The sequence below is a fragment of the Pseudorasbora parva genome, chromosome 16, assembly GCF_024679245.1.
Source record: "Pseudorasbora parva isolate DD20220531a chromosome 16, ASM2467924v1, whole genome shotgun sequence".
In the NCBI taxonomy this organism is placed as follows: Eukaryota; Metazoa; Chordata; class Actinopteri; order Cypriniformes; family Gobionidae; genus Pseudorasbora; species Pseudorasbora parva.
The window spans coordinates 18,651,811-18,678,666 of record NC_090187.1 but is presented as its reverse complement, the minus strand read 5'-3'; the positions used below and the strand labels follow the sequence as shown (position 1 = coordinate 18,678,666).

General features: G+C 38.2%; 1 protein-coding gene across 5 annotated transcripts in view; it reads left to right on the top strand.

Annotated features, from left to right (window-relative positions):
* Nucleotides 1–26,599, top strand: part of def8 (differentially expressed in FDCP 8 homolog) — a 99,507-nt gene extending 72,908 nt beyond the window's left edge. For 3 of the 5 annotated variants that reach the window (XM_067419902.1, XM_067419900.1, XM_067419901.1), the window contains 5 exons: nt 4,647–4,760; nt 5,068–5,148; nt 19,351–19,491; nt 21,859–21,968; nt 25,409–26,599. In XM_067419902.1, coding sequence (XP_067276003.1) covers nt 4,647–4,760; nt 5,068–5,148; nt 19,351–19,491; nt 21,859–21,968; nt 25,409–25,493 — 531 coding nt within the window. In that variant the 3' untranslated portion in view covers nt 25,494–26,599. The remainder of the gene's footprint in view (nt 1–4,646; nt 4,761–5,067; nt 5,149–19,350; nt 19,492–21,858; nt 21,969–25,408) is intronic. The other 2 variants (XR_010898537.1, XM_067419903.1) reach the window with 2 other exon arrangements.
* Nucleotides 26,600–26,856: the final 257 nt, after the last annotated feature.

Genomic DNA, 26,856 nt, shown 5'->3' with positions numbered 1-26,856 from the left:
GCAGTGCAAACAATTTACAACCCCAAATCAGAAAAAGTGTGGACAGTTTGGAAAACGCAAATAAAAAAAGAAAGTAGTGATTTCTAAATTTACTTTGACTTGCATTTCAATTCAGACAATGTGAACACAAAATATTTCATGTTTTGTCTGGTCAACTTCATGTCATTTGTAAATATGCATCCTTTCCTGTCATTCAGACCTGCAACACATTTCAAAAAAAGTTGGGACAGGAGCAATTTAGGGCTAGTAATGAGGTAAAAGGGTTAAATAATGATGCGATTTGAAACAGGTGATTGAAATTATGATTTGGTACAAAAGCAGCATCCAAGAAAGATCTAATCCTTTAGGAGCAAAGATGGGCCGAGGATCGGCAGTTTGCCAACAAATACGTGAGAAAATTATTGAAATGTTTAAAAACAATGTTCCTCAAAGAAAGATAGGAAGAGATTTGGATATTTCACATTCAACAGTGCATAACATAATTACAAGATTCAAGGAATCTGGAGGAATTTCAGTGCGTAAAGGACAAGGCCGCACGCCTAAGCTGAACAACCGTGATCTCCGATCCCTCAGGCGGCACTGCATCAAGAATCGTCATTCATCTATAAGCGATATCACCACATGGCCTCAGAACTACTTTGGCAAACCTGTGTCAAGTACCACAATACCTAGTTACATCCACAAATGCCAGTTAAAACTGTACTGTGCCAAAAGGAAGCCTTATGTTAACAGTGTCCAGAAGCGCCGTCGACTTCTCTGGGCTCGGAGGCATCTGGGATGGACCATCACACAGTGGAAATGTGTACTGTGGTCAGATGAATCAGTATTTCAGGTATTTTTTGGGAGGAATGGACGCCGTGTGCTCCGGACCAAAGAAGAAAAGGCTCATCCAGACTGTTACCAGCAACAAGTCCAAAAGCCAGGGTCTGTCATGGTATGGGGTTGTGTCAGTGCCCTTGGCAAAGGTAACTTACACTTCTGTGAAGGCACCATTAATGCTGAAAAGTACATAGAGATTTTGGAGCATAATATGCTGCCTTCAAGAAGATATCTTTTCCAGGGACGTCCATGCATATTTCAACAAGACAATGCAAAACCACATTCTGCACACATTACAAAGTCCTGGCTGCGGAGGAAGAGGGTACGGGTACTTGACTGGCCTCCTGCAGTCCCTGTCTCCAATAGAGAATGCGTGGCGCATTTTGAAGCGCAAAATGTGACAACGAAGACCCCGTACTGTTGCCCACCTTAAGACTTGTTTGCAGGAAGAATGGGACAAAATTACACCTGAAACACTTCATCACTTGGTGTCTTCAGTCCCTAAACGTCTTTTAAGTGTTGTGAAAAGGAATGGCAACATTACAAAGTGGTAAATGCTTCACTGTCCCAACTTTTTTTGAAATTGTTGCAGATCTGAATGACAGGAAAGGATGCATATTTACAAATGACATGAAGTTGACCAGACAAAACATGAAATATTTTGTGTTCATATCAGAGTCCTGCACGGGTCCATTTTTGGAGACCCGCCCCCGCCCGTACCGCAAGGTTTAGCACCAGATCCGACCCGTGACCCGTGAAAATATCAAAATTAAATCCGCACCCGCCCAGACCCGTTAATATTTGGCCCGTTACCCGACCCGTGCCCGCGATAAATCACACGCTAAAACATTAAAATTAAAACATGCTTTATTTTTTATCCTGCACCTCTCTCAACATCAACAGCGTCATGAATGGGCTAGTGAAACAGGCAAAAGTGCCTTTAAAGACTCATTGTCAACAATTTCATATAGCTACTCCACTCACCAACTTTACTTTTACTTCATCCATTGCTACTCCTGCAACGCTCGCTCCTTCTGGGCTACGAGAGGCATCAACAAAAGTTTCAATGTCGCTGTGGTTGTGACGTGGTGGGTCAAATGGCATATCGTTGTTGCGTGTGTGTGTGTAATGGTAATTCGGACATAGAAATTGTAATAGCCTACAATGTGTTCGATGGGGGATGAAGGAGGCGGGAACCGGCGAACATTTAAAAGACTTTAACCAAACAAAACGAAAGTAACGTGGGCAGCCCTCATGGACATCTGCCAAGCGCACACACATAAAACGTAAACACAACTGAACGTCAAATCCAGGTCTGGTGATCTCTCGTCCTTATATGCTTCCGAGCTCCCTCAGAGGACTCGAGACCGGTGTGGCTCGCAGGTGACGCTCATTCACAATCACGCGCCGGTCTCGCTCGCTCGCTCTCTCGTTCACTTTGCCACAGAAATATTGCACATATTTTTCATCCGGCCATCCACGCTACTACCCGCCCGCACAGAGTTAATTATCCGCCCGCATCCCCGCCCGTGAATTTTATAAATGTCACAATCCACCCGTTTTAGCCACTTTTATGCGGGTACCCGCGGATACCCGCGGGTACCCGACCCGTTGCAGGACTCTGGTTCATATTGTCTGCAATGAAATACAAGTCAAAGTAATTTTAGAAATCACTTCTTTTTTATTTTATTTGCACATTCCATACTGTCCCAACTTTTTCTGATTTGGGGTTGTATGTATATTTCCTAATTGTTAAGTTGTTATACAAGTAGGAAGAGCACAGATACAAATTAAAAGTATTATTATACTGGGTCTATGTGAGGATTTATGGCAATAATAATGGCACATTGCTGTATTAAGCAGAGACAGACCAGAAGCCAAATCTCTTATTTGGAAAGGCATGAATAATGGATTCTAAATGAGTAATTCATTCTACCAAAAAAACTTGTCTCTCTCTCTCTCTCTCTCTCTCTCTCTCTCTCTCTCTCTCTCTCTCTCTCTCTCTCTCTCTCTCTCTCTCTCTCTCTCTCTCTCTCTCTCTCTCTCTCTCTCTCTCTCTCTCTCTCTCTCTATATATATATATATATATATATTAGGGGTGGTTTGGATTTGATTTGGAAAATAAAAAAGTGTGTGAAATATAATAATATGCGTTCAACAATGTAGCCCAATAACCAAAACGACATAACAGCCAATGCCCCTGACACCGCCGAAGTGAAAGAAAAAAAAAACACCAAATGTTTTAGGCTGCTCAGTCAGGTGCTCGCTTACTCAGTAGGCTACGCGCTGAATGCTCGTGGCAAAATGGCAATTGCGTTTAACAAACCAGAAATAGAAGATCCTCCAATAAGCAACAGGTCTGGTGTTTGGGTGAACTTTGGATTCTTTGTAAGCTATTAATGGTGTTGGCAAGAGTGATGGATTAAAAAACAACGGTATGTCGCATTTGCTGATGGTACAGCTGCGGGAATAATTCATGTCAATCAACACATTTACACCGACAACAAGACGATAAAAGGAGAACAGGCACAAACCTAACCCACAAAGTATCCCTGCAGCATTTAGACAGACATTTCCAACTTATTCAAATGGCAAAACACGTCGCCGCGGTGAGTGGTCCATTTATAGCCGTGGATATGAGACCTAACGCCCGTTTCACACATACTCTGTCTGCAGTGCGTGTGCGGTGCGTATTTTTTTCAGTACTCATGTTAACGGATTACAGCTTTCACACTGCACGCGGATGCGGTCCGTCAGTCCGTTCCAGGAGCGTTGCGTCTGCAGCAGTGCACGGATCGTTTTCATACCGAGTATATTTTTTGCTGCGCTGCGTTGCTGCATTAAAGTGATAGAACATTGTTCGCATGAAAATAAACGCGAAAATCTAGTAATTTCACCACAGATGCATGTCATTTAAAATATACTCTTGTTTCAAAGTCAACACATGGCTTTTTTTCTCAAGTAAAGCAACAAAACGACACCTTACCTGGCATTTAGGTTAAAAAAAAGTGCCATAATGGATAGCACTTGTACTTTCTTGGAGGTGAAAAGCAAAACGAAAGAAAAGACGAGAGTCGGCTGTTTTTGAATAGACTATTGTAAGTTTCTAATTTAAAATGTTTGTGATTTAAGGCTATAAACTATGTTTTTCCACTTGTGTGAGCTAAATCTAAAGTATATAAATATGAATAAATTAATTTAATAAAATGTTGTTTAAATGTAGTAGCCTAGGCTACGTAACCTGACTTCTATTAAAGAGTAAACAAAGAGAATTGGAATTCTGACGAGGCATGTTCAGTAAAATTTTTGGATTTTAAATAAAAAATAATGGATCAATGCTGTGTTTGTGGTGTGCAACAGCGGATCAGTTGCGGACTGCAAACGCAGCATATGTGAAAGCACTACAGGGTGTGGGGCTCCTGCAACAAGCACAAGCTAATGTAAAGAGCTAATGTATTATTCCTGTAACTACATAGAAGATGAGTAAAGTATAGCGCCATCATTGTTCAATGTAAAAAAAAAAAATCATACTTTGTTAGTTTTATTAAAAAAATAATAAAAAAGGTAATTTATCTGCCAATTTTTTCTTTTTGCTGTATCTAAAACATACTGAACCGAACCGAACCGTGACACCAGTGTATCGTATCGTACCGAACCGTGAATTTTGTGAACCGTTACACCCCTAATATATATATATATATATATATATATATATAGTAAAATGTACAACTTTTATATATACATATACATATATGCTATATCCATATTTATATATTTTTCAGTTTGATAAAGACCTCTGATTTTGGGTTGTGTATTGATGTGTATAGGTGTGTCGTTCATCCATGCGCTATCTTGCTCTGATGATGTCAAGGCCTGTGCTCAGACTGAAAGAGATCAACCCTCTGCTCTTCAACTTTGTGGAGGAGCTGGTGGAGATCAGAGTGAGTATCCACAAAACAACTTGTATAATATCCACACCTCCCCACATTAAAATTGTAATTTTTGGACCTGTTCAAGTTCTTTTGACTTTCTTGACTGTAACCAACAATTCAATCATGCAAAATTGTCATAATTTTGACAGTGATATTCAGATTTTAAAAAATACAACTCTTTTCAAATTTTGACACCATAAAACCACTTTTTTTAAACCAGGTTAATATGAGCAGTACATTTGCTAAACACAAACAGCATTCAATAATAATAAAAAAACACAATCTAAATTTATTTCTGATCATTCTTGCACTGCAGAAATTACGTCAAGATATCTTGCTAATGAAGCCATATTTCATCACTTGCAAGGAGGCCATGGAGGCCCGACTCCTGTTGCACGTAAGTGACTAGGATACAATTCCATTTAGGCCCTCTCCCAAATGGCCCCCCTACATCCTTTCTGTTGTCTTTAGAGTTTAAACTTTAGTGGCAAAAGGGTGTATAAACTGAGCAGAAGTCTGCTGTGGCACTCATGGCCAAAGTGAACACTCCATTCATGAACCACTCAGGCTCAGGTAAAATGACGTTCGCTCAAATCCTGCTCCAACATGAAATTTGATTCCCTTATACTGATGGTCTGTTCTTTGTGGCAAGCTTTATGTGTGCGCTTGAGTGCGGAATAGGCTACTGTATAACATAATCACACTTTAGAATTCTCTCCAGTATATATTTAAGTAATTAAATTAGCCTAATATAAATGTGCACTTAGCTGTCAACTAATGGCTTAAATGAACAACTACTAGTCCAGTAGAAAAAACTTTAGTCAGGGGCAGCCAGACTAATTTCACATATTTTCGAATCAGTATAGCACAAAGGAAACTCTGGGTTGAGCGAAAAGCGGTGAGCGGAATGAGCGACAAACCTTTACTGTATAAAAAAAAGCATCAACCATTTATACATTACTGTATAATATAATCAACCATTTATACATTACTGTATAAATACCACCACCTTGTAGCATGTGATACTTGTGCATTAAAGACATATTACTAGCTTGATATAAATACTAAAGTTGCAGTAAGCAATTTCTGAGAAACACCAAACAAACACACCACTCTCCTCATTTTTCCACCTCGAAAAAATATATGTAAAATAATGCTTCATTAAAAATAAAACATGGATGACCAACCAAGTCAAGTCAACTTTATATATATAGCTCTTTTGCAATGACGATTGTTTTAAAGCAGCTTTACAGTGTTAAACAGGAAAATATTGTAACAAAATTTGATTCGGCTGTACAGTCGTTCTGGAGAAAACAGTGATGTTATCAGCTCTTTTCAATTTATCATGTGGGGAGATCAGTAATATAGTTGATACAGTTAATTTAGTCATTAATTTTATTTGGATATTTAGTTGAAAACTTGAATTTTAGATTGAAATTTTGGTGTCCCCAACTGAGCAAGTTAAGCTAAAGGCGACAGTGGCAAGGAACCCAAACTCCATCAGGGCATGATGGAGAAAAGTAAACCTTGGGAGAAACCAGGCTCAATTGGGGTGCCAGTTCACCTCTGGCCTATTAACAAACAGTGTATGATTATTATTCTGGCATAACCTGACGTGGTCATACTTAATTCTAGTCTGAATATGAGTCTGAAACTGCTCCATTGGGCTGTGATTATGGGGTGTGTTTCAACCAAACCAGGAAAGACCTCAATTGGATAGACCTACAACCAATCAGAGCAACGAAGCGACATCAACAGAGCTCAACTGCACTGTGTTGCCAAGTCCGCGTTTTTTCCCGGGAGATTGTTTTCTATGTCCGCGGTTTGAAGCGACTATTATGTGATATAGACCCATGAGTGCGAATTTTAGCAGGCAACCTTGCCAAAATAACACATTTTACCAACACCATTTTTTTCCGGAGAACCCCCCGAGAAGCTATTGTTAGGGCTAGTAGTTGGCGGGTTTTGTTGTAAAAACTTGGCAACCCTGTCTGCACACACACTGGAATAAACCATCTTTGTAAAAAAATAAAAAAATTAAAGAATTTAATGATACACAGAGTACTTACCCAACATGATCATCATTTTTGAGAGAAATTGTGATGGTGAATGCATATACAAACAAGCTCTCCGTTTAGGATTTGAACAAATATAATCCAAGCCCCTTTGATGACGTGCATGATTACATTTCTGTTTATCATCTGTCCGTCATCGTCTAAAGCCCGCCCTGATGATTTCATTGGTCCGAACAGTTTCTGTTCGGGGATAATTACTACTCTATGGAGCGAGGCCAGACCGAACTGCCCGACCTAAAAATGTTGTGGGCGGGGCTAAGTTCGGCTGGCATCAAGGCTAATTCTGGCAACCTTACAGGTCAGAAATCATATTAGATCTGAATACTCTAAAGTTCGAGGTATCACGCAAGAGTTGGGTTTATTTAGGATGACGCGCCGATTACACAAAAATATGAATATTTGAAGGATCGGAGTCATCGCACCGGACACGGGTTTATTTAGGATGACATGTCGATTAAACAATTATTGAATAGGAATATTCGAAAGATCAGAGTAGTCACACCGGAGACGGGTTTATTGAGGATGACGTGTCAGTGAGGCAAATTCAGAGGAGACACCAATTGACACAGTCTCAGCAGACACTCCAGGGATGCATTGGTAATGTCCAGGTCCACCATCTGATCTGGATGCCTGTATCCGGCTGACTACAGTAAACCTTGGGATAAAAAGGGAGACTAACATTAGTGTAGATGCCACTCTTTTTATGATGTAATGAGTACATCAGGTGTTATGGGATGTGTTCCCGGTTCCAGCTGACCTAGTTAATGCAGTTTAACAATCAGTCAATGGATTTGAATAATGAACCTGACAGAGTGTGTCTGCCTCCCGAACAATGCTAGGAAGATTGTTCCAGAGTTTAGATGCTAAATAAGAAAAAGATTGACCGCCTGCAGTTGATTTTGATATTCTGGGTATTATCAACTGGCCAGAATTTTGAGGCCGCAATAGACGTGATGGAGTATAAAATTTTGAGAGCTCACTCAAGTACTGGGGCGCTGAACCATTTAGTGCTTTGTAAGTAATAAGTAAGATTTTAAAATGCAATGTTTAATATGAAGCCAGTGTAGCGTTGACAGAACTGGGCTAATGTTATCATACTTCCTGGTTCTAGTAAGAACTCAAGCTGCTGCGTTTTGGACCAGCTGCAGTTTATTTTTTAAGTGAGCAGGGCAACCACCCAGTAGAGCATTACAATAATCTAGCCTTGAGCTCATAAACGCATTAACAAAATGTTCAGCATTTTGCATTCAAAGCATGTGCTGTAATTTAGATATATTTTTAAGATGGTAGAATGCAGTTTTACAAATGCTAGAAGCGTGGTTTTCAAATGAAAGAATGGTATCAAAGAGCACACCCAGTCCTAACTGACGATGAGGGCTTGACAGAGCAGTCATCAAGTGTTAGACAGTATTCTAGGTCAGTGTTTCCCAACCTTTTTTCAGTCATGGCACCCTTTGAAAATGTTTAAAATTTTGTGGCACCCCCTTTTCAGGTAGGTCTAACATTAGTTTTTAGGTAGAGAAATTGAATAAATAATCAAATGTAAAATAACTGCATATTTAACTGTTTAAATTAAAGATGAATCCTTATTAAACTTACAAAAGCTATTCAATCAAGAGCAGTGAGTGATGTCCTTATCTTTTGTTTGACATTAAACAGACAGCAGTAAAGGCTACTGCCCCTTTAAGAACTAATGTATAGATATGTGTCGTCTTTCTCGACAGTAAACAGTACACTTAAGGCGTATACAGATTATGTCTGCTTGGATACTCATCAAGATGGACACGTTGACATACTTTTTGTGTGAGTTTGTCCGTTCAAGCACAAGACATGAAAGAGAACTCAATATTTGCGTGCTTTGGGATGAGTGCACAGAAACAGATCTTCTCACAGTGTGCGCAAGTTCTCATTCGCGTCTTCTGGCGAATATACCCGGGTGATGATGACGGAGAAAATGACTGCTCATATGGCAGCACTCGCATGCATTGAACACAGTTTACAAAGAGAGACCGTTTTGCCCTCGTTTTTCTTTTATTATCGCTGTTGAAATGTATCACTGAGGAGCCAGCACGTGTATCCATCGACAGAAATATTACACAAAGTATTATTTTTAAGTTACAAACCATATTAAAGATGCGTCGTTAGATGTGAGATGAACCGCGATGCAAGTGCATGCCGACACCTTTTACACGGCACCCCTGCCCTCGTCAGATGGCACCCCAGTTGGGAAACACTGTTCTAGGTTACTACTTGTGGAGTTTTTTTGTCTAATTATTAAAAATTCTGTTTTTTCTGAATTAAGTTGCAAGAAATTACTATTCTTCCCATTTTTGGACAAACAACAACATAGAACAAAAAATTTACATGCAGTACACAAGTATATACAAGCAAGAGTTCATTGTTATTTGCCAGCAGCACACAGCTCCAGACAAACAATAATACTCAAAACTGTCCTGTTTCTGATACTCAACTTCAGCATCTGTTTTCATGCCTTCCTGTCTGATCATAACCCTTCTTTTTCTAGTGATATTCCTCTGACCTTTTCTCTTTTGTAATGTCTCTCAGCCATCTCTCTTTCTACAGTCTTTCTCTCTCTCTTATGCTGCGTTCACACCGCACGCGAATGACGCGATTCGCGCGAGTGATTTACATGTTAAGTCAATGCAGAGACGCGAATTGGCATTCTGCGGCGCGATTCGCGCGAATGAGGCGGCGCGAATGGCGCGATTCGCGCGAATGAAGCGGCAATGATCACGCGAATTGAGCGTTTTGCACGCGTGATTCGCGCGAAACGCGCGAAACACGCGAATCGCTCAAGTTGAAAAATCTGAACTTTGGCGGATATTCGCGCCGCGTTAACCAATGAGGAGCCTGCTTACTGCTGTCACGTGGTGAAGTGACGGATGGGAAACCCATAGGGGAAACCCGAGGCCAGAGTAATTTAAAAATGCTACTGTATTGTGTCACAAAATGTACTTTTAATAGTTTTTCAGGCGAAAATGTAGTTGTTTAAAGCTCAAATATGTGATTTATTTATTAAGAGAGCTCCTATTTGAAAATTTGATCTGGTGTTTTCGGAGGTGTGAGACCCAGGCGATCACCGGAGCTCAGCGCTCATCAACCCCGGTGAGAGCAGCCCTAACTCGGATAGTCTTTCTGCCGACTGCCGCTGCCTGGCAGAACCCCCTTCCATGACGCGAATTCGCGTCTGTTGTGTAGTGAATGTCACACGCGAATGAGCACTTTTTGTATAAAAAAAAAAAAGATTTGAGCATTAAACAACAATATTATCGCCTGAAAAAGTCTTCAAACTACGTTTTGTCACACATTAACAGTAGTATTTTTTACAGAAAAGAAGTCAAGTGACCCAGTCAAAATGACTAGCAGAACCCCCGAATTCGCGCCTGTTGTGTAGTGAATGTCACACGCGAATGAAGCGAATTTGACGCGCGAATGAAGCGAATGGATTCAAAATGTTCACGCGTACAACTTCGCGCGAATAGCGCGATTTATTCGCGTCATTCGCGTGCGGTGTGAACGCAGCATTACAGTCTCCTTCTTACTCACTCTCCTCCCCCATCATGAGTGTATATGCCCCCTACTGCTGATTGGCTTTCAACAGTCTTTCAACCAGAAATGGCTTTCTGCACCTTTAAAGGTGCACTATGCAAATTTTCCGTCCGCTAGAGGGTGCCTTTTCAAAACAAAGGTGTAGTTTTGGCGCCAAGTTTGAGTTCAGAATCTTGGGACATGTGGTCTTCACCTTCACAGCCGGTGGAAAACATTGGGGCAGAACTCATGTTGATGGGTGTGGTTATTAACGTTACTGTAGTATGAAGCAGAGCAGGATCGAGTGTTGTGGAACTGAGCAAGGCCGCTCGAGCGATTGTTAATGAGATTAACAACACACGCCTAATGAGCAGCGGGACTTTTATTATGACGGGACACAGTTGCACGGGACACGCGGGTGCTATTTCCGCTTTTCCGGTCATGAGGTATGAGGTAACACAGCTCTGTTTATCATATTAGAGTGTGTTGAAAATTATGTTATGACGTTACTCTGTGCATTCTCTCAGCGGCTGCTGTGACACTTGTTGCAAACTGCGAAGAGTAAAGCGCTTCTGCAGAATAAAACCAGAAAGCGAGGGTAATGCATATATGACGCAATTGTCAGGCGACCCTCTCAGACACTATGCTCATGCAATTTTCTCACAATTTACAAATAGTTGGAAACATTTGAGATATTGTAAGTACTCAACTGAACCAAATATATAACACTGGCCTAATGGATTTTGGATCTTTTACTGCAAAAATACTACATAGTGCACCTTTAATATGCCACCCTTAATCACGATGTGAAGGCTGAGGTTGCTTTTTACGGATGTTTAATGATCTCATTGACATAGACACCAACACCGTAGAACTGAGCAACAAAACGAAATCTAGAACATAACATCAGTCATACATTCAGCTACATGGAAAACAAACATATAACATTAATTTCGCAAATAAAAAGAAAATATATCCACATACCACTTTTGCCTGCTGTGAGCTATAAAGAGGGGGGTTATATCTTGAAGATTCTTGGTTGGATGATTTATGATTATAAGTAAGAGAAACACCTTTAACTTTGCGATGGATTACATCATTCCATCTCTTCATGTGAATGACAAAATAGGAAGGGATATAAAAAAGTATAATGGGAATAAAATAAAATATAAGCTTTCCTGTAGCTCAACCGGTAGAGCGTGGTGCTAGCAACACCAAGGTCCTGGGTTTGATTCCCAGGGATAGCAAGAATTGACAATAATGTAAAATGTGTACCTTGAATGCAATGTAAGTCGCTTTGGATAAAAGCGTCTGCCAAATGCATAAATGTAAATGTAAATAATCAAAAAACTCTTAGAAAGAAGAAATCTTGCACAAATAAACAATATACAAATCATAATAAACATTGTAAAATAGTCAAAATATACAAAATTAGACTAGTCAAAAGAAGCTTAAAGGTGCCCTAGAATGAGTTGAAACAACATGTTAAATTGTTCTCTGATATCTACAGAGTGTATGTGGCTTATTTAAGGGCAAAAATTGTCCAGATACAGTTTTACAGGTCCATTTACAACCCTATAAATTGTCCCTAGGATGTAATGCTGTTTTTGTCTAATTTGGAAGACTCATGAATATTAATGTTGAACTCTGCTCTGATTGGCTTTCAGCAGCTCACTGCACACAGCGGTTCAGTTGTTCAGCGAAGCAGCTCGGGAGTCTTAACCGTCCTGACAGAACACAGACCGACTGAATGACTCTTTAAGCAGAACATCTCAAATGGAGATTGCTAAAATGCAGCCTACTTGTTTATTGGTGTTTTCAGATCGCTCGTGCAAGAGAGAGCGTGCATATGGTTGCATGTTGCATATTGCATGTACATGTCTAGGTAAAACACTGGATAGTATACATGTTCCTTTCACAGAAAAGCTCTGATTGGGGGATTTAAATTACTGAAATCTGGCAACCTCAAGCATGAACACTCTTCTTTCCCTCTGACAAAACCAGTGTTTTTTGTTCAAATTTTAATTTTTTAAACTACATTTTTAACTCTTCTTTTTTCGTCAACGATATTGCATGTTTATATGACGTTAGTCACAATGTAGGCTACGCAGTGACTGTGATGTACTCTGAAATACAAGCACGCAAAAACATCATAGGCCTACTTTAGTTCTCAGAATTTTTTTATTTTTACAAAATCAATAGCCTTGTCAAATAACTATCGTTTTAACTTATATGGTGGAAAAGTTGACGTTTGCTAGAAGGATCGTGTGAACGATCTGTAAGCAACATATCTATGGTTGTATTTTGTAATACAAGATAATATTAACATCTGTCATTAGGCACACTATTTAGTTTTGTATGGTACTTGGAGTTTCCTATTGTTACTGTACTAACATCTTGCGTTATCTAGACAATGCTGTCTCTCTAAGAAACTTTCAATTTAATCAGAAATTGTTTAAACGGTCAATAAGTGGATAAATCACTACTTAATGCTTGCAGGAATATAGTTGCCTCTTTCTTCTGTTTAAGACGCTGAGCGAAGCTTGCTTGAAATGGGCCGGACAAACTAACAAGTTTGAATTAAATTGTTGTGGTATGTGGTATCCGACAGTCATCAACCATGACTGTTGACATTTTTTATCTGTGGAAAGGGTATGAAAAAAACTCACTTCCCCTGCACAGCCTGGAACATAACATTTGTGTCCATGAGAGCTGCCGTTTTTGCTATCCTCGAGTGTCGCTTGTTTACCTGCAGTCCCGATGATTCGGCTCCGTCAGTTCCTCCTGACAATGAACATGTTCGGACATATGCAAATGTTGGGGGCGTACATATTAATGCTCCCCAGCGGTTGCGTCACAGGTGGCATTATGTTGAGAATCACTTATTTTTCTGTGGTGTTTTTCATGTACGAGATTTACATAAGAAGTACAATAGTCTTTGAGTCTGATGTCCATGTACTGAACTCTTATTATTTCACTATGGCAAGGTTAATTCAATTTTTCATTCTAGGGCACCTTTAAGTAAATCAGTGCGGAAGTACATAACGGATCGTCTAGTGGAAATTAACATTATATACAGAGAACTTTGTGACAGCAAATACATTTTAAGCTCTGTTGTCTACTTTCTTACAGTTATCATAGACAATTATCTTGGCCTCTAAATGTGCAATCAGTTTGCAATGATGTTTAATTGTCTCTGGTTCATTCAAATAACATCAGTGGCTTTGGACTTTCCGGATGCCTGTAGTAAACTGCTGCCACTTCATAGAGCTGTTTTCTTACCTTTTTCAGTCTTTGGTAGTTTGTCGCTTGATGTCCTGATATTTCATTTGGCTCCATTATTATGCTGAGTCTCTGTTAGGTACAGTGATTAACTTTGATTATACAGTCCCTGACAAAAGTCTTGTCGCTTATCTATTTTCTAGAAATACCTGATATTAACCTGACTTTTAATTAATTAATTGGTGTTAGAAATAGCTCATATGAAAAGCTAAAACCCTCCCAAATGATGTTTAATGCACTGAAATAAATAATTTTCACAGAAAAAATATTTATAATTTAATCAAGACAGAAAGGTCAAATTTTGGCAAGACAAAAGTTTTGTCGCCTATACAGAAATGGAACAAATTTACTGCAAATACAAAAATATGTCAGCAAATTAAGTTGTGGTGCTGTGAGATCCAAATTTAATATCTTGTATGACTTCCATGAGCTTGAAGGACTGCATCCATGCGGTTTGGCAAGGATTCATACAATTTATTGATGAAGTCATCAGGAATAGCTAAGAAAGCAGTCTTGCATGCCTCCCAGAGTTCATCTATGTTCTTTGGTTTCGTCTTCCATGTGTCCTCTTTCATCCTACCCCACATATGCTCAATGATGTTCATGTCTGGTGACTGGGCTGGCCAATCCTGGAGCATCTTGATCTTCTCCGCCTTGAGGAACTTTGATGTGGAGATGGAAGTATGCGATGGAGCACCATCCTGCTGCAGAATTTGGCCTCTTTTATGGTTGGGAATAAGAGGTAGCTAAGATTTCTTGGTATTTTAGACTATTGATGTTGCCTTCCACCCTGCAGATCTCTCGCACTCCCCCATACTGGATGTAACCCCAGACCATGATTTTTCCGCCACCAAACTTCACTGTTTTCTGGGTGAATCTCGGATCCAGTCTGGCTCCAGTAGGTCTCCTGCAATATTTGCGGCGATTGTGGTGTAATTCAACAGAAGATTCATCTGAAAAATCCACCTTCTGCCACTTTTCCAGCGTCCATCCTTTTAGCAGGCTGTGGGCCTTGGCAAATGCCACACGGTTTTTCAATTGTCTTTTGTTTAGTGCTGGCTTCTGGGCACTGATTCGACCATGGAGGCCATTTCGAGACAGAATCCGACAAACTGTTCTGGTTGACACAGGGACTTCAGGTGACCAGGTCTCGTGGAGCTCTGCTGCAGTGGAAAATGGGCTGGCCTTGGATTTTAGAGCCAACAAACGGTCCTCTCGGGCAGTTGTCTTGCGGGGTCTGCCTGACCTGGGCTTGTCAAAAACGTCTCCAGTCTCTTCAAATCTTTTTTAATCCTCTGTACTTGACGCTGAGACACATTGAAGGTGTCTGCCACATCAGCAGTGGATCTTTTTTATAATATAAATCATTGGCACAAATATCAATGCCTTTTTGCATTTGGTTTGGTTTCTGGCTTGTCTGCCAGCTCAGAAAAACTGAAAAGAAAACTAGTTTATTATGGGCTGAAACAGCTGAATCCAGCAAGCTGTTTCATGGACTATGAGTGATTTGTACACTGTCACCCATTTTCTCCAGTCCGGAACAGCTGTAGCAATTAGAGACAAGAATGTCTCGTAAGCATGTTTTGTTGTTGGATGTAAGGATGAGCAAAACCGTCTACATGCACTCCCGACATCAGAGCCAATTTTTGAATGGAATGCATCCCCATATACCTAAATTTGTTTATGTCTGTGTGAATCATTTTACACCAGGCTTTTTTGTGAAGAGGGTTAATACAATACACAGGTTTTGCTTTAAAAAAAGGTTGTTAATTAATACCAACTTTTAGTGATCCAGCTTATTGTCTCTGTAATGATACTGGTCACGGTAGTAATAAAAGGGAGACTGCATACTTTATTACAGTTTATCGGAGTTCTTTTACAGATATGAAGTTTACCAGATTATTAAACACCCCCGAAAAGGCACACGGTCTGTATATATTTGTTTACTGTTAGTTGTAACAAGTATTTTTTTGTGTAATTCGCTGTATATGTTGACGATAATGCAAGGGATAGAGACAATTTATTGATAAGACTTTGATGAGCGCTTCTTTTTTTATTCAGCTTCTTTCTGGAGTGAAAATGATCACTTCATCTTTTGTGTGATGTATAACAAACTTCATAAAGCTCATCAGTAAAGTTTTGGCCATAATTCGGACAGGATCCACTACAACAGACTTTTGCTTATAGTGGATAAAAACAATATGACAACACAATTTACTTAACGTAATTAAACTAAACTATACCTGTTCTATCCTAATGCAGCATATATTCTGGTATTGACAGTTTTTTGACATATTTAGAGCAAGATTGTTTTGTTTTGTTGCCGGAGCATGATAGAGATTGTAGTGGCGTAAGAAAACATTACCCTAATAAACAATGGCTATCAATCAGATTAAACTAATACATATATGATCCAGAATCAGACCCGGAGGCTGAAAAAATTTGAACAGGAAAAGCAGCAACAGCAGGACGTCCGTCTCTGTGGTATGTACTGTATTTAGTGGCTTGTCAACATTTGTGTGTGTTAACTCATAACCATCTTTATGAGTATACGAGGACATGATTTGGTATATTGACTATTGTGTGCGACTAAACCTTAGCAGTAGCAGCAAAACCGTTTGCATGTCAGACTAGTGTATAGAAAAACAATGGAGTAGCACATTTGAATATAGAAGCACGCTTTGTGTAAACAAAGGTTTATGTTTGGGGTGGTTTTACAATAAACAAACAGACACCTATATTGGTCAGCTAAACAAATGTATTTAAACACACACCTTACATCGCATGCTCCATTGATAAATTAACTATACACCTCGGTTTTGAAGTCACGGTTCGATACAATTTCGGTACAGTAGTTTTACAAAATTGCTTTTTATTTATTTTTATTCAACAGTGGTTTACTGAAAAAAAAGTCTAAATTAATTAAATTTATAACAACGTTTCTTAAAGATAATGCTGTAAATATAGGGAGTCCTTACTTAGGCTACACATTGTAATATTAAAGGTTAACAACAGAGCCCAAATATGCCTCAATTCAGTTATTTTTAGATATAATAATCAACATTCATAAGCTTCACATAAGGCAGTTTTTGCATTAACTTCTAAATCTAATTACATATTTTTTCTTCTCCAATTCGTTGCTGAAATATAATCATTTATACATGGCTGTCAAATCATGACAGATTTATTTAAACATACATTAAATAAACAAGACATCAATTCAGGTTAAGTAGAATATAATGAATATATAGGCTAATATATAGTGCTTATATTTAGCAAAAGAGTTTGTTTTCTCTGTAGTGAACTAACATAGATGTGCACTCTAAATGCCTGAGGTAAATGTGATGCTACGGGACATTGCAAGCTGTTTTGTCTTTCCACGGTTGAAACACCGATTGAGCGATTACACGACATATGATACATTTCAGTAAGTTGTAATGTATCCTCAACATAGCCTACCTTAAGAGATATTAATTCATGTTTATTCTTTAGGAAGAGATGACCGCGTTTAGTCGCGCACGCCGCACTGCCGTTCAAACTGATGTGCCTATACTGTTCAGTCATGTCACATTGAGCGTCAAAATGCCATTTATCGTTTGATTTTCATGATAACATGGACTGAATACTTAATATGTTCGTGAGGGATCTCTGATTGAAGTGTGTTTCGCGCTTAAAACAAGCCGACTGTTAAAAGATTGCATTTGTAGCGTTCGGTACACAAATGCACCGAACCGAAAGCCCTGTAACGAAACGGTTCGGTATGAATACGTGTACCGTTACACCCCTATTGTTGACTGATGTTTACTTACGTGACGATAGCCAACAACATAGACATTTGAAGCAGAAGTCCTGTGACAGCAGTGAGTATAGCGTTTATGGGCGTGCATTTGCTCTCTCTCTCTCTCTGGTTGCTCGTGCGCACACCCTTCCGGGAGAAGAGCCCGTACAAGGAAAATTCCGGCCCATCTACATCACACAGACCCATACTCGAAAAAACCTTCCGAAACTTGTGAGAAACCGGAAAGAGTATTTTTGACACAGAAATATTCGATCAAACATCCAACTTATTTTTTGTAACTTTGTCCATTTTTAGGATGGGAATCCAAGTCTTTAACAGTGTAAAAAGCTCAGTATGCATGAAATAGCATTTCAAGACCAAATGTCATGTTAATTTTACAATCCTGCTAGTTTTCAGTTAGCTAGCTTCCCAATGCTGGTGATGTGGGGTTACGTGTTGTTCTTCTATATAGGCATGTTAAGGGTGGGATTTAGGTGGGCTGGCTACAAGTCCAACAGTGCAAACTCTCTGCCTCTGGGCTCTTTGCTCAAAGTCTGGGTCTATTTGCCCCGTCTGGCACATTGGGATTGGGATAGTGCTCTCTAATTTTATATACAGGTCAGTCAAATCTACAAACCCGGTTTCAAAAAAGTTGGGACACTGTACAAATTGTGAATGAAAACAAGGCAATGATGTGGGAGTTTCAAATTTCAATATTTTATTTAGAATATAACATAGATGACATATCAAATGTTTAAACTGAGAAAATTTATCATTTTAAATTCCGTAGGATTCCGTAGTGAAATTAAGAAAACAATTCACAGCATAATATCTTGCTATCGTTTGCATGTTTATTGCTCAGTAACGTGATCCATTTAGCTCCACGAGTTGGTGGGTGGGGCTACAGAAGCAGGCATACATATTTATTATCTGTTGTTCCCCTTTCTGATCAATATATGTTTGAGAGCTCTTGTTTTCTGGGCCTGGTGTCAATACAAGCTTTTCTTTGACTAACAAGGAAGTTATTTAGCTCCAAAACGTACAGGATATTCTTATATCATGATTAACTATTATACAGTATTGTTCAAAATAATAGCAGTACAATGTGACTAACCAGAATAATCAAGGTTTTTCGTATATTTTTTATTGCTACGTGGCAAACAAGTTACCAGTAGGTTCAGTAGATTCTCAGAAAACAAATGAGACCCAGCATTCATGATATGCACGCTCTTAAGGCTGTGCAATTGGGCAATTAGTTGAATTAGTTGAAAGGGGTGTGTTCAAAAAAATAGCAGTGTGGCATTCAATCACTGAGGTCATCAATTTTGTGAAGAAACAGGTGTGAATCAGGTGGCCCCTATTTAAGGATGAAGCCAACACTTGTTGAACATGCATTTGAAAGCTGAGGAAAATGGGTAGAGAGAAAGTTGATTTCTCAATTCATCACCCCTTTAAGATATATCAGTGCAAGTTGCTTTATTTTAAAACAGCTCAAACATGCATTTTAATCTGGAACTATACTTAAGCCTTGTCTGTGAAACTGGGGGATAAGGTGACTACATGGGTTAGTTAGGTTTAGGCGTAGGTTCAGGGTTAGTACTAAGTTATTACCCAATTAGTTTAATTAGTATAAATACATAGGGAATAGGACTGTAACATATAGTGATACTGGGTTAAGATAAAGGTTTGTTGCTTGTAATCATGCATCATTTATTATTTTATAGTAAGTGCATATAATGTTTATCACTAAAGTAAAATGCTACCTTGATTTATTACTCTAAAATCAATACAGTTTCATAGTTGTGTTTCTTTTGTGTTCTTTCATATGAACTATTTGAAATGTTGAACACTAAAAAATTATCATTCAGATAGGGTGGAATTTAAAATAACTGATGGTATAATTGTAATGTCACAGCTTCAAGACCGGCAGCACTTTGTGGAGAATGATGACATGTACAGCCTACAGGACCTGATTGAAACATCCAGTGGGCGTTTAAGCTGTTCCCTTACTGAAATTCATACAACTTTTGCCAAACATATTAAACTGGATTGTGAGGTAAGTTTGTGGGTGACACCCTGAACACAGAAGTACACAAAGTTTGTTCAAACTCTTTAAAGGGCTTCATTCAAAACCTGACCTTCTTTCTTTTAAGAGACACAAAAAAAAAATATTTTGAAAAATGTTTTTTTTTGTTTTTTTTCTGATAATAGTCGTATAATTCATGTCAATGGTAACATTTTAGAGTATGAAAGCTATGAGAGTAAAAACAACATACACATACAAATCCATATTAAACACTACCGTTCGTGATGACACATTGATGTCTTAAACATGAAATGATCGGTTTGTGCGAGAAAGAGAAAATAATTAATATAATTTTTTACTTCAAATACAACATCATGTACATCAGGTTTCAGCATGCCATCACTGAGGTAGGTGAGGTCAAAACACATGATATGGTGTAGAGATACACGTGAGAGATCCCTTCTGCCGCTTGTATCCGATTGAGATAAGCTATATCCTGTACATTTCAATCCTTGCGTGACTCGCTATAGATATAAACAGAAAGTAGTAGTTCCGGAAGCAATGTTCTTCCATAAGACACATGCAGTACTGCTTATAACCACTAGAGTGCAAAAAGTTACGGACTGCAACTTTAAAGTAATCTAAATAATAAGTTAAAGTAATTATGCACATTTTTACCGTTTTTTTTTAGTGTTTTTTTTTAGTTTTGTTCAGCTCTTAACACATTTCATGGCTCGAAATGATCTGTTTTTTATACTCGTGTTGTGTAAAAAAATCTACCCCAGCAATTTCAGCTAAACTCTGAATTAAATGTCTCAAGTTGAAGAAAAAGTCTTAAAAGTTGAAAGAAAATGTTAGCAAATCAAAATCGAATCAAATCACCGTATAGCGCCCAATTGAATACAAGTCCATTTGTTTCAAAGAAGCTTCACAGTTTTAAACAGGAAGATAATGCAACATAATTTGATTCGGCTGTACAGCTGCTCTGGTGAAAACAGTGATGTTATCCAGCTAATTTCAATTATCATATAGTGTCAATGCAGGCAGATCGGTAATATAGTTGAAATTTAGGTGTCCCCAACTGAGCACGTCAAAGGAAACGGTGGCAAGGAACCAAAACTCGTTCAGGGCCAGAATGGAGAAATCATCACAGTTATGACCCCTTGAAAGTGAGCAGTTGCATTTAAAATGAGTATTAGTTCATTTTAAATGCAAATATGTGGCGGGTGGTTTAGAGAGGTCTACATGCAACATCACACACAACATCAATATGAATACAGTAAAAGCTTCTGTTGATTATAACGGCAGTTTGGACAAGTGTGCAGATGCACTCGCGAGGTGTGATTGACAGCTTCAGACATTATTAAGAGTGATCTTTGATCATCCTCTGTAGTTGAATCATTTAAATAACAGATTTGTTTCATGCTACTATCAGAAACGTGAAGTATGTGAAGTTGTTTGTTTAGTCACTTGTTTAGGCTTGATTCACTGATGCATAAACAGCATTAAATGATTTATAAAAAAAAATGATTAGCTACACATCAGCATTAACTGATCACAGATCAGGAAATTTCCAGAGAAAATAAAATTAACCCACTGGTTTTTCTGAGGCTCAGATGAAAAAAGACATTTCAGTTTTTATTTGTACATCCAGTCAAGTCAACTTTATTTAGCGCTTTTACAATGAAGATTGTTTCAAAGCAGGTTCACAGTGTTAAACAGGACAATATTGCAACAAAATTTAATTTGGCTGTACAGTCGTTCTTGAGAAAACAGTGATGTTATCAGCTTATTTTAATTTGTTATATAGCGACAATGTATTATAGTTTATAGAATTAATTAAAGTTGAATAACTTAGATTTAAATTTTAGTGTCCCCAACTGAGCAAGCCAAGCCAAAGGCAACAGTGGCAAGGAACCAAAACTCCATCAGGGCATTAAAGGAGAAAAATAAACTTCGGAAGCAACCAGACTCAGTCGGGGTGCCAGTTCTCCTCTAGCCTATTATCAAACAGTGTATGATTATTATTCTGGCAACCTTACAGGTCAGAAATCATTAGATGGGAATGTTCCAAACACGGAGATATAAATCATATTAGATCCAAACACTGAGCAACTGCCATGGACAAACAAATATAGCGCTGGCATGGGCGTGCAAAATTCTCTGGGCGGAGGAAGGGGAGGTAAGCCTAATGACATCATAACAGGAAAATTCATGATCGGCTCATCTGAGCTCTCATTTTCTAAAAGGCAGAGAACTCTGTTTACACTGATCAAAATGTTTTGCCACTTGAGGACAGTATTCAGGCTAGGGCAACTCAAATTAATGTTGAAAAACCTCATAAAATGAAAATTTTATGCCATGGGACCTAAAACTTTGTCTTTTTTACACCATCAGAAATGCCAGGCCAAAGGCTTCATGTGTGAATTGTGCAAAGAGGGTGACATTCTCTTCCCATTCGACAGCCACACCTCCACCTGTTACGACTGCTTTGCTGTTTTTCACAGGTTTGCTTTTAAACACATCAGATACATTTCCAATTACCTCATCCCATATGTAATGTTATAGGGCGTGGAAAGGGACAGGTTTGGTTCACTATGTTTTGTTGTTACCAAATCATATTAACTCAAGATAATGTAATCTATTTTGAGACCTTAAATTTTGTCAAAATTACATTTATATCTTGTGACTATGCAGTGCGAAGTCATAACCTTGAGATCCTATAATGAGTGAACAAAATACTTTTCACATGGCCATCAGTTTAATAAGTAAAACAGACCTTTTGTGAATACAGCAATGTGCAATAATCTGAAATAAAATGATTTAAGAATTTTTTTATATTAGAAATGACATAAATATACTGTATGTCAGAAGGCATCAAGAGTGCATTCTTTAAGTGACAGTTCACAAATAAAGTTAATATTCTTTCATCATTTACTCACCCTAATGTTGTGTACTCACCCTTTATGATTTTTTTTTTCTGTGGGCAACAAAAGTGTAAAGAGAGTGAACCAAACCATCTCTTCCCAGGCACCATATACAGTACTGCTACTTGCTTTTTAATTTTACAGTGTTGATTATAAACCTCAATAGGAGTCCTACAAATGTCTGTGCTTTTCTATAGCTAATCCCCTAAAGCAGGGGTCTCCAACCCTGCTGCTGGAGAGCTACTATCCTGCAGTGATTAGCTCCAACACCCCAGTAGGGTTGGAAATGAAGTCTACAGTAAGGTAGCTCTCCAGGAGCAGGGTTGAAGTTGCCCTAAAGATATATCTTTGATAAATACATATTTTACCTAACTTGGTCAGCGATATTGCCATGACAGTGTTTGACCTGAAAAAGAAAATGTCTCTTGTGACTGTAGTTATGTTTACATTAATTCGGATTGATGAATCGGAAGTTTTACAGGAACGCTAAATTAAGTTTTCATTATGTCATAAGCAAATCTGAATACAATTTTTATGACATTCGCACACTGCACGAATATACAGAAATCCCCATTGTTTGCGCATACTATTCTACAGAGGAGGATTAGGGCCAAGCAATAATAAACTAATACAACTCTCGAGATGAAAGTGCATGAAGATTAAAGATTATAATGCAAGATTAAACTTGTTAAATAAATAAAAATAATAATTAAAAATACGATTGAGATCAAAAAAATCATTAAATTTAGAGAATAAAGTCAAGTTTCAAGAACAAACTTGTTAAATTTAGAGAAAAAAGTTGAGAATTTCGAGAATAACAGCGTGTTTCGAGAATAAACATTACGTTTCAAGAAAAAAAGTCCAAGTACAATGTTGGTGTTTTTCATTGCATACTGGTGGAGGTCATGACAGTGTTAGATCACTTAGTCAAGTTATATTTTAGGCTTTCTTTAGGAACAGTACTATCAGATTTAGGTAATTATAAACAAATAATATATGGCATGCTAACTATAAAGATAATTTTCAAGTGGCAGCTTTTTTTGTTTTTTTAAAGAAAACAGTCGAATTTGCATTACGTACTCACTTTTGTCCAGCGTGAAATAACCCATGGACAAATGCAAGGTTTACTGGCTTTACTTACATGCGATTCATTGAGGTTTCATGGTTTCTGAGCTGGGATACCATGAGACGCATTATTAATCTTGTTGATCCTCAAGGTGTGGAATATCGACAAATGAGACGCTTGAGAAGCAGTGGCGGAACTAGAATTATATGTATATGGGGTGGCCAAGGCTACTTTAGAGGGTCCATAGACCGTGAAAGAATATTGTGTATTGTTTTGACCCATGTAACATTATAGTGAGTATTTAATACAAGAAAGAGTATTTGTGCTCTCTCTGTGTGCTGTGCGCGCTATGAATGGATGAAGCACCATATGCCGCACACCAGGTGCATTACGTTTTTAAATTCAAAGCTACAGTGAATTTTTAAACATTGAATCTAATCACTACAAAGACAAAAAGTTCACTTCAAGAATGAAAAAAGTGGCGTAGATATGTTTTACAGTAAATATGATAATAATTTACAGTGAAAACCAAAAGGACATTCTATATTCTCTACATAACCACAGGCTTTATTAAATAGCTGCACAGTGTCATGACAAAAAAAAGTTAACTCCATTGCATTACTGAATAAGAGACAATCCTTAGCCAATTGTGTCTTTATAAAGATTTAATACTTGCAAGGATGAGCTCACAGTCAGTACAATCATGTAATGCCTGCCTCGAGTGTGAACTGAGGAAGCAAAAGAAGGCCCAAGCGTTTGTACCCCTCAGTGTCCCAGCATCTTTCCGTACAGAGGTAAGATAAAACAAATGCCTCCCCCCAAGGGATGGTTTCTGGACCAACAGTGGAAGGAAAAATTAACAGTCATTTATGACACTTCATTCAACAACAGCAACAGTTCGTTCCTTGCATAATGTGTTATAACGCCATTTCTACATCATTGCATATGCACAGTACTTTCCAGTTTCGGTTTCCAATATGATCAAGTGTTTGCATGGACCCTTATAATACGATTGTAATTAGAGGCCATGCAAATACAGCTAGTGAGAATTCAAGGTACTTGAAATGCAACAATGTCTCTTACAGTTTCACATGTGGCCATGCTGAGTATCAAGACAAACAGGGCACAACAGGGTAAAAGGCACATTTTATGGCACAACAGTTCAGCTTAGCATTTTCCTTAACAACCATGTTTGACGATGCATGTGTAAATTTGTCTGGTCCTTCCAATCCAGCAAAGTTTATTCTGCGCTAATTTAATCTTTTATTTTAAGGTTGTTTTGTTTGTTTGTTTTTTTAGATTTAAGTAGCAAATGATAATCGATACAACTATTGTCTATATTTTGAGATAAAGGTCCTTTTCCTTTTTTTCATTCTTAAGTTTTCCAATAACAAAGAATATTTGAAGGTTCCTGCTGTTGGGACTAAAGGCACAATCATTAGCTTGATAATAAATAGCTGGTTGACTTTTACATTTGTTGACATGATATTGACTCAGAAGGTAAATATCATATATTAAATTTGAAATTGGGTGTCCATTTTAGAGTGTATGTTGTTCATCACCATTTTTTATGAAACCAATATGCCTTTGTGCCTTTTACCCCGTTTGTGGTGAAGGCCAATCTTGATTTTTAAACAAACAAACAAACAAACCACTTTTTTATGATTATTTTGACACAAAATCTGGTGCTCCATCAACTTTTTTTAATAAAAATATATATATATTTCAGCAAACATACTCTATGGGAGTACTGAAAAGCACATCTGGTCCATCTATATCGTTTGTGCCTTCAGTCCCATGGTACCCTATTTTTGCTATGCTGAATGAAACTGCACATTTTTGAACACAGCACAGAATCAAGCTTATGTAGCTAGAAGCACTTGCTTTCATGTACCTTTTCATTCCTTCTAAGTTTAGGTTTTGTTCTTGCTTGTGATTTTGCTATCTTGCCCAGGGATTGCTACTATGATAACTCGACCACATGTCCACGCTGTGCAAGAATGATGGAACGCAAAAATGAGGAGCCTCTGAACCCATAGATCAGCCTGAATGATGGACGCCTCTCAATCAGAGAAAAAACCTTTTCAGAGCAGGAGCTCTGGCACGTGGGTCTTGTCTCTTTCTGTAATTGATTTGTCCCTGAGGTTTGTACCATGCTCCTGTCAGTTTCTGTATTTTAATAAATTTGGTGTAATCAGCATAGTAGGAAAACCTAACTGCTTTTAAAATAAGTTTTTACATAAATATGAAATTTTTTGTTATTGTTACATGTCTTGGGTCCAAACAGAAATCATCCCTGCCAAACTTAAACAATGGCATGTTCTTCTGAAGACTATAACTACTACTGTGAGATCAGTTTGATCTAAAGATTCCTACACATCATTTTGTGTAGCATGCTTGTTTAAAGTCCCAGTGAACCGGAAGTAGCGAGTGAGTTTTCTTCAGTGCAGTGACGCATTTCCAAGTGAAACGGAATATTGAACAGAGGGCAGAGTTTTACCTCAGCACTCCTCCTCTCCATCTTGCGCTCATAGCAGACGAACGGTAGAGGGGAGTGGTTACACATTTTAAACCGCAAGCCTGACATCATCTGAGAAGGAACGCCGTTTCCAGACCGGAAGTAACTTTTCAGATTTTGATTAAAGATTACTATGGAAAACATTTTTTTTTCTGTGTATTAACTTGCACAGATTAATTGTTTACCCTAAGACCTGTAATATGTGCTAAAGTAAATACGATTTTGATTTCATGAGGACTTTAAGGGATCAGGAAAAAATACAAGGCAACACTATGTTTTACTTTATTGTTATATTCCCGATATTAACTGTGGCTTAAAAATGTTGTAGATAATATTCTAAAATGTGTGTTGTGCTCCCATTTTATAAGATCAACATGGTCATATGTTTTAATCTATTCATGTATCTGAGAAGAACCACTACTTCAGTTATATCCAAAATATCATTGGACATTTTTGTATGGTTTATGTTCAACAGTCATTTCTAGCTTAAAAATACTAAAATTACCTGGTGTTAAATCTGCTATTAAATGGTATAATGTTATTTAATTGTCTCTGTAATAACTGTCAAGAAAACCTATGATGTGCTATGAAGTTCAATAGCCAAGCATGAATAAAAAAAGAACACTGGCCCATGTTTGGTTGTTCTCCAGCTTTGAAGCTGAAGCATTAATCAAATGGGGTAAAATGACCTCACCACACCTTAATTTTTGTGTAGAATAGTCTATGATAATCCCTCTCAATAATATGATCCACTAGAAGTATTTTGTGGCATTTGTTTCTACAGTGACACTACCCTGCAGGTCATGTGCATTCACCAAATGGACTGGCCATCAGTCTGGGGCCTACCCAGTTTAGAATTGAATACAAAATTCTACTACTTGTTC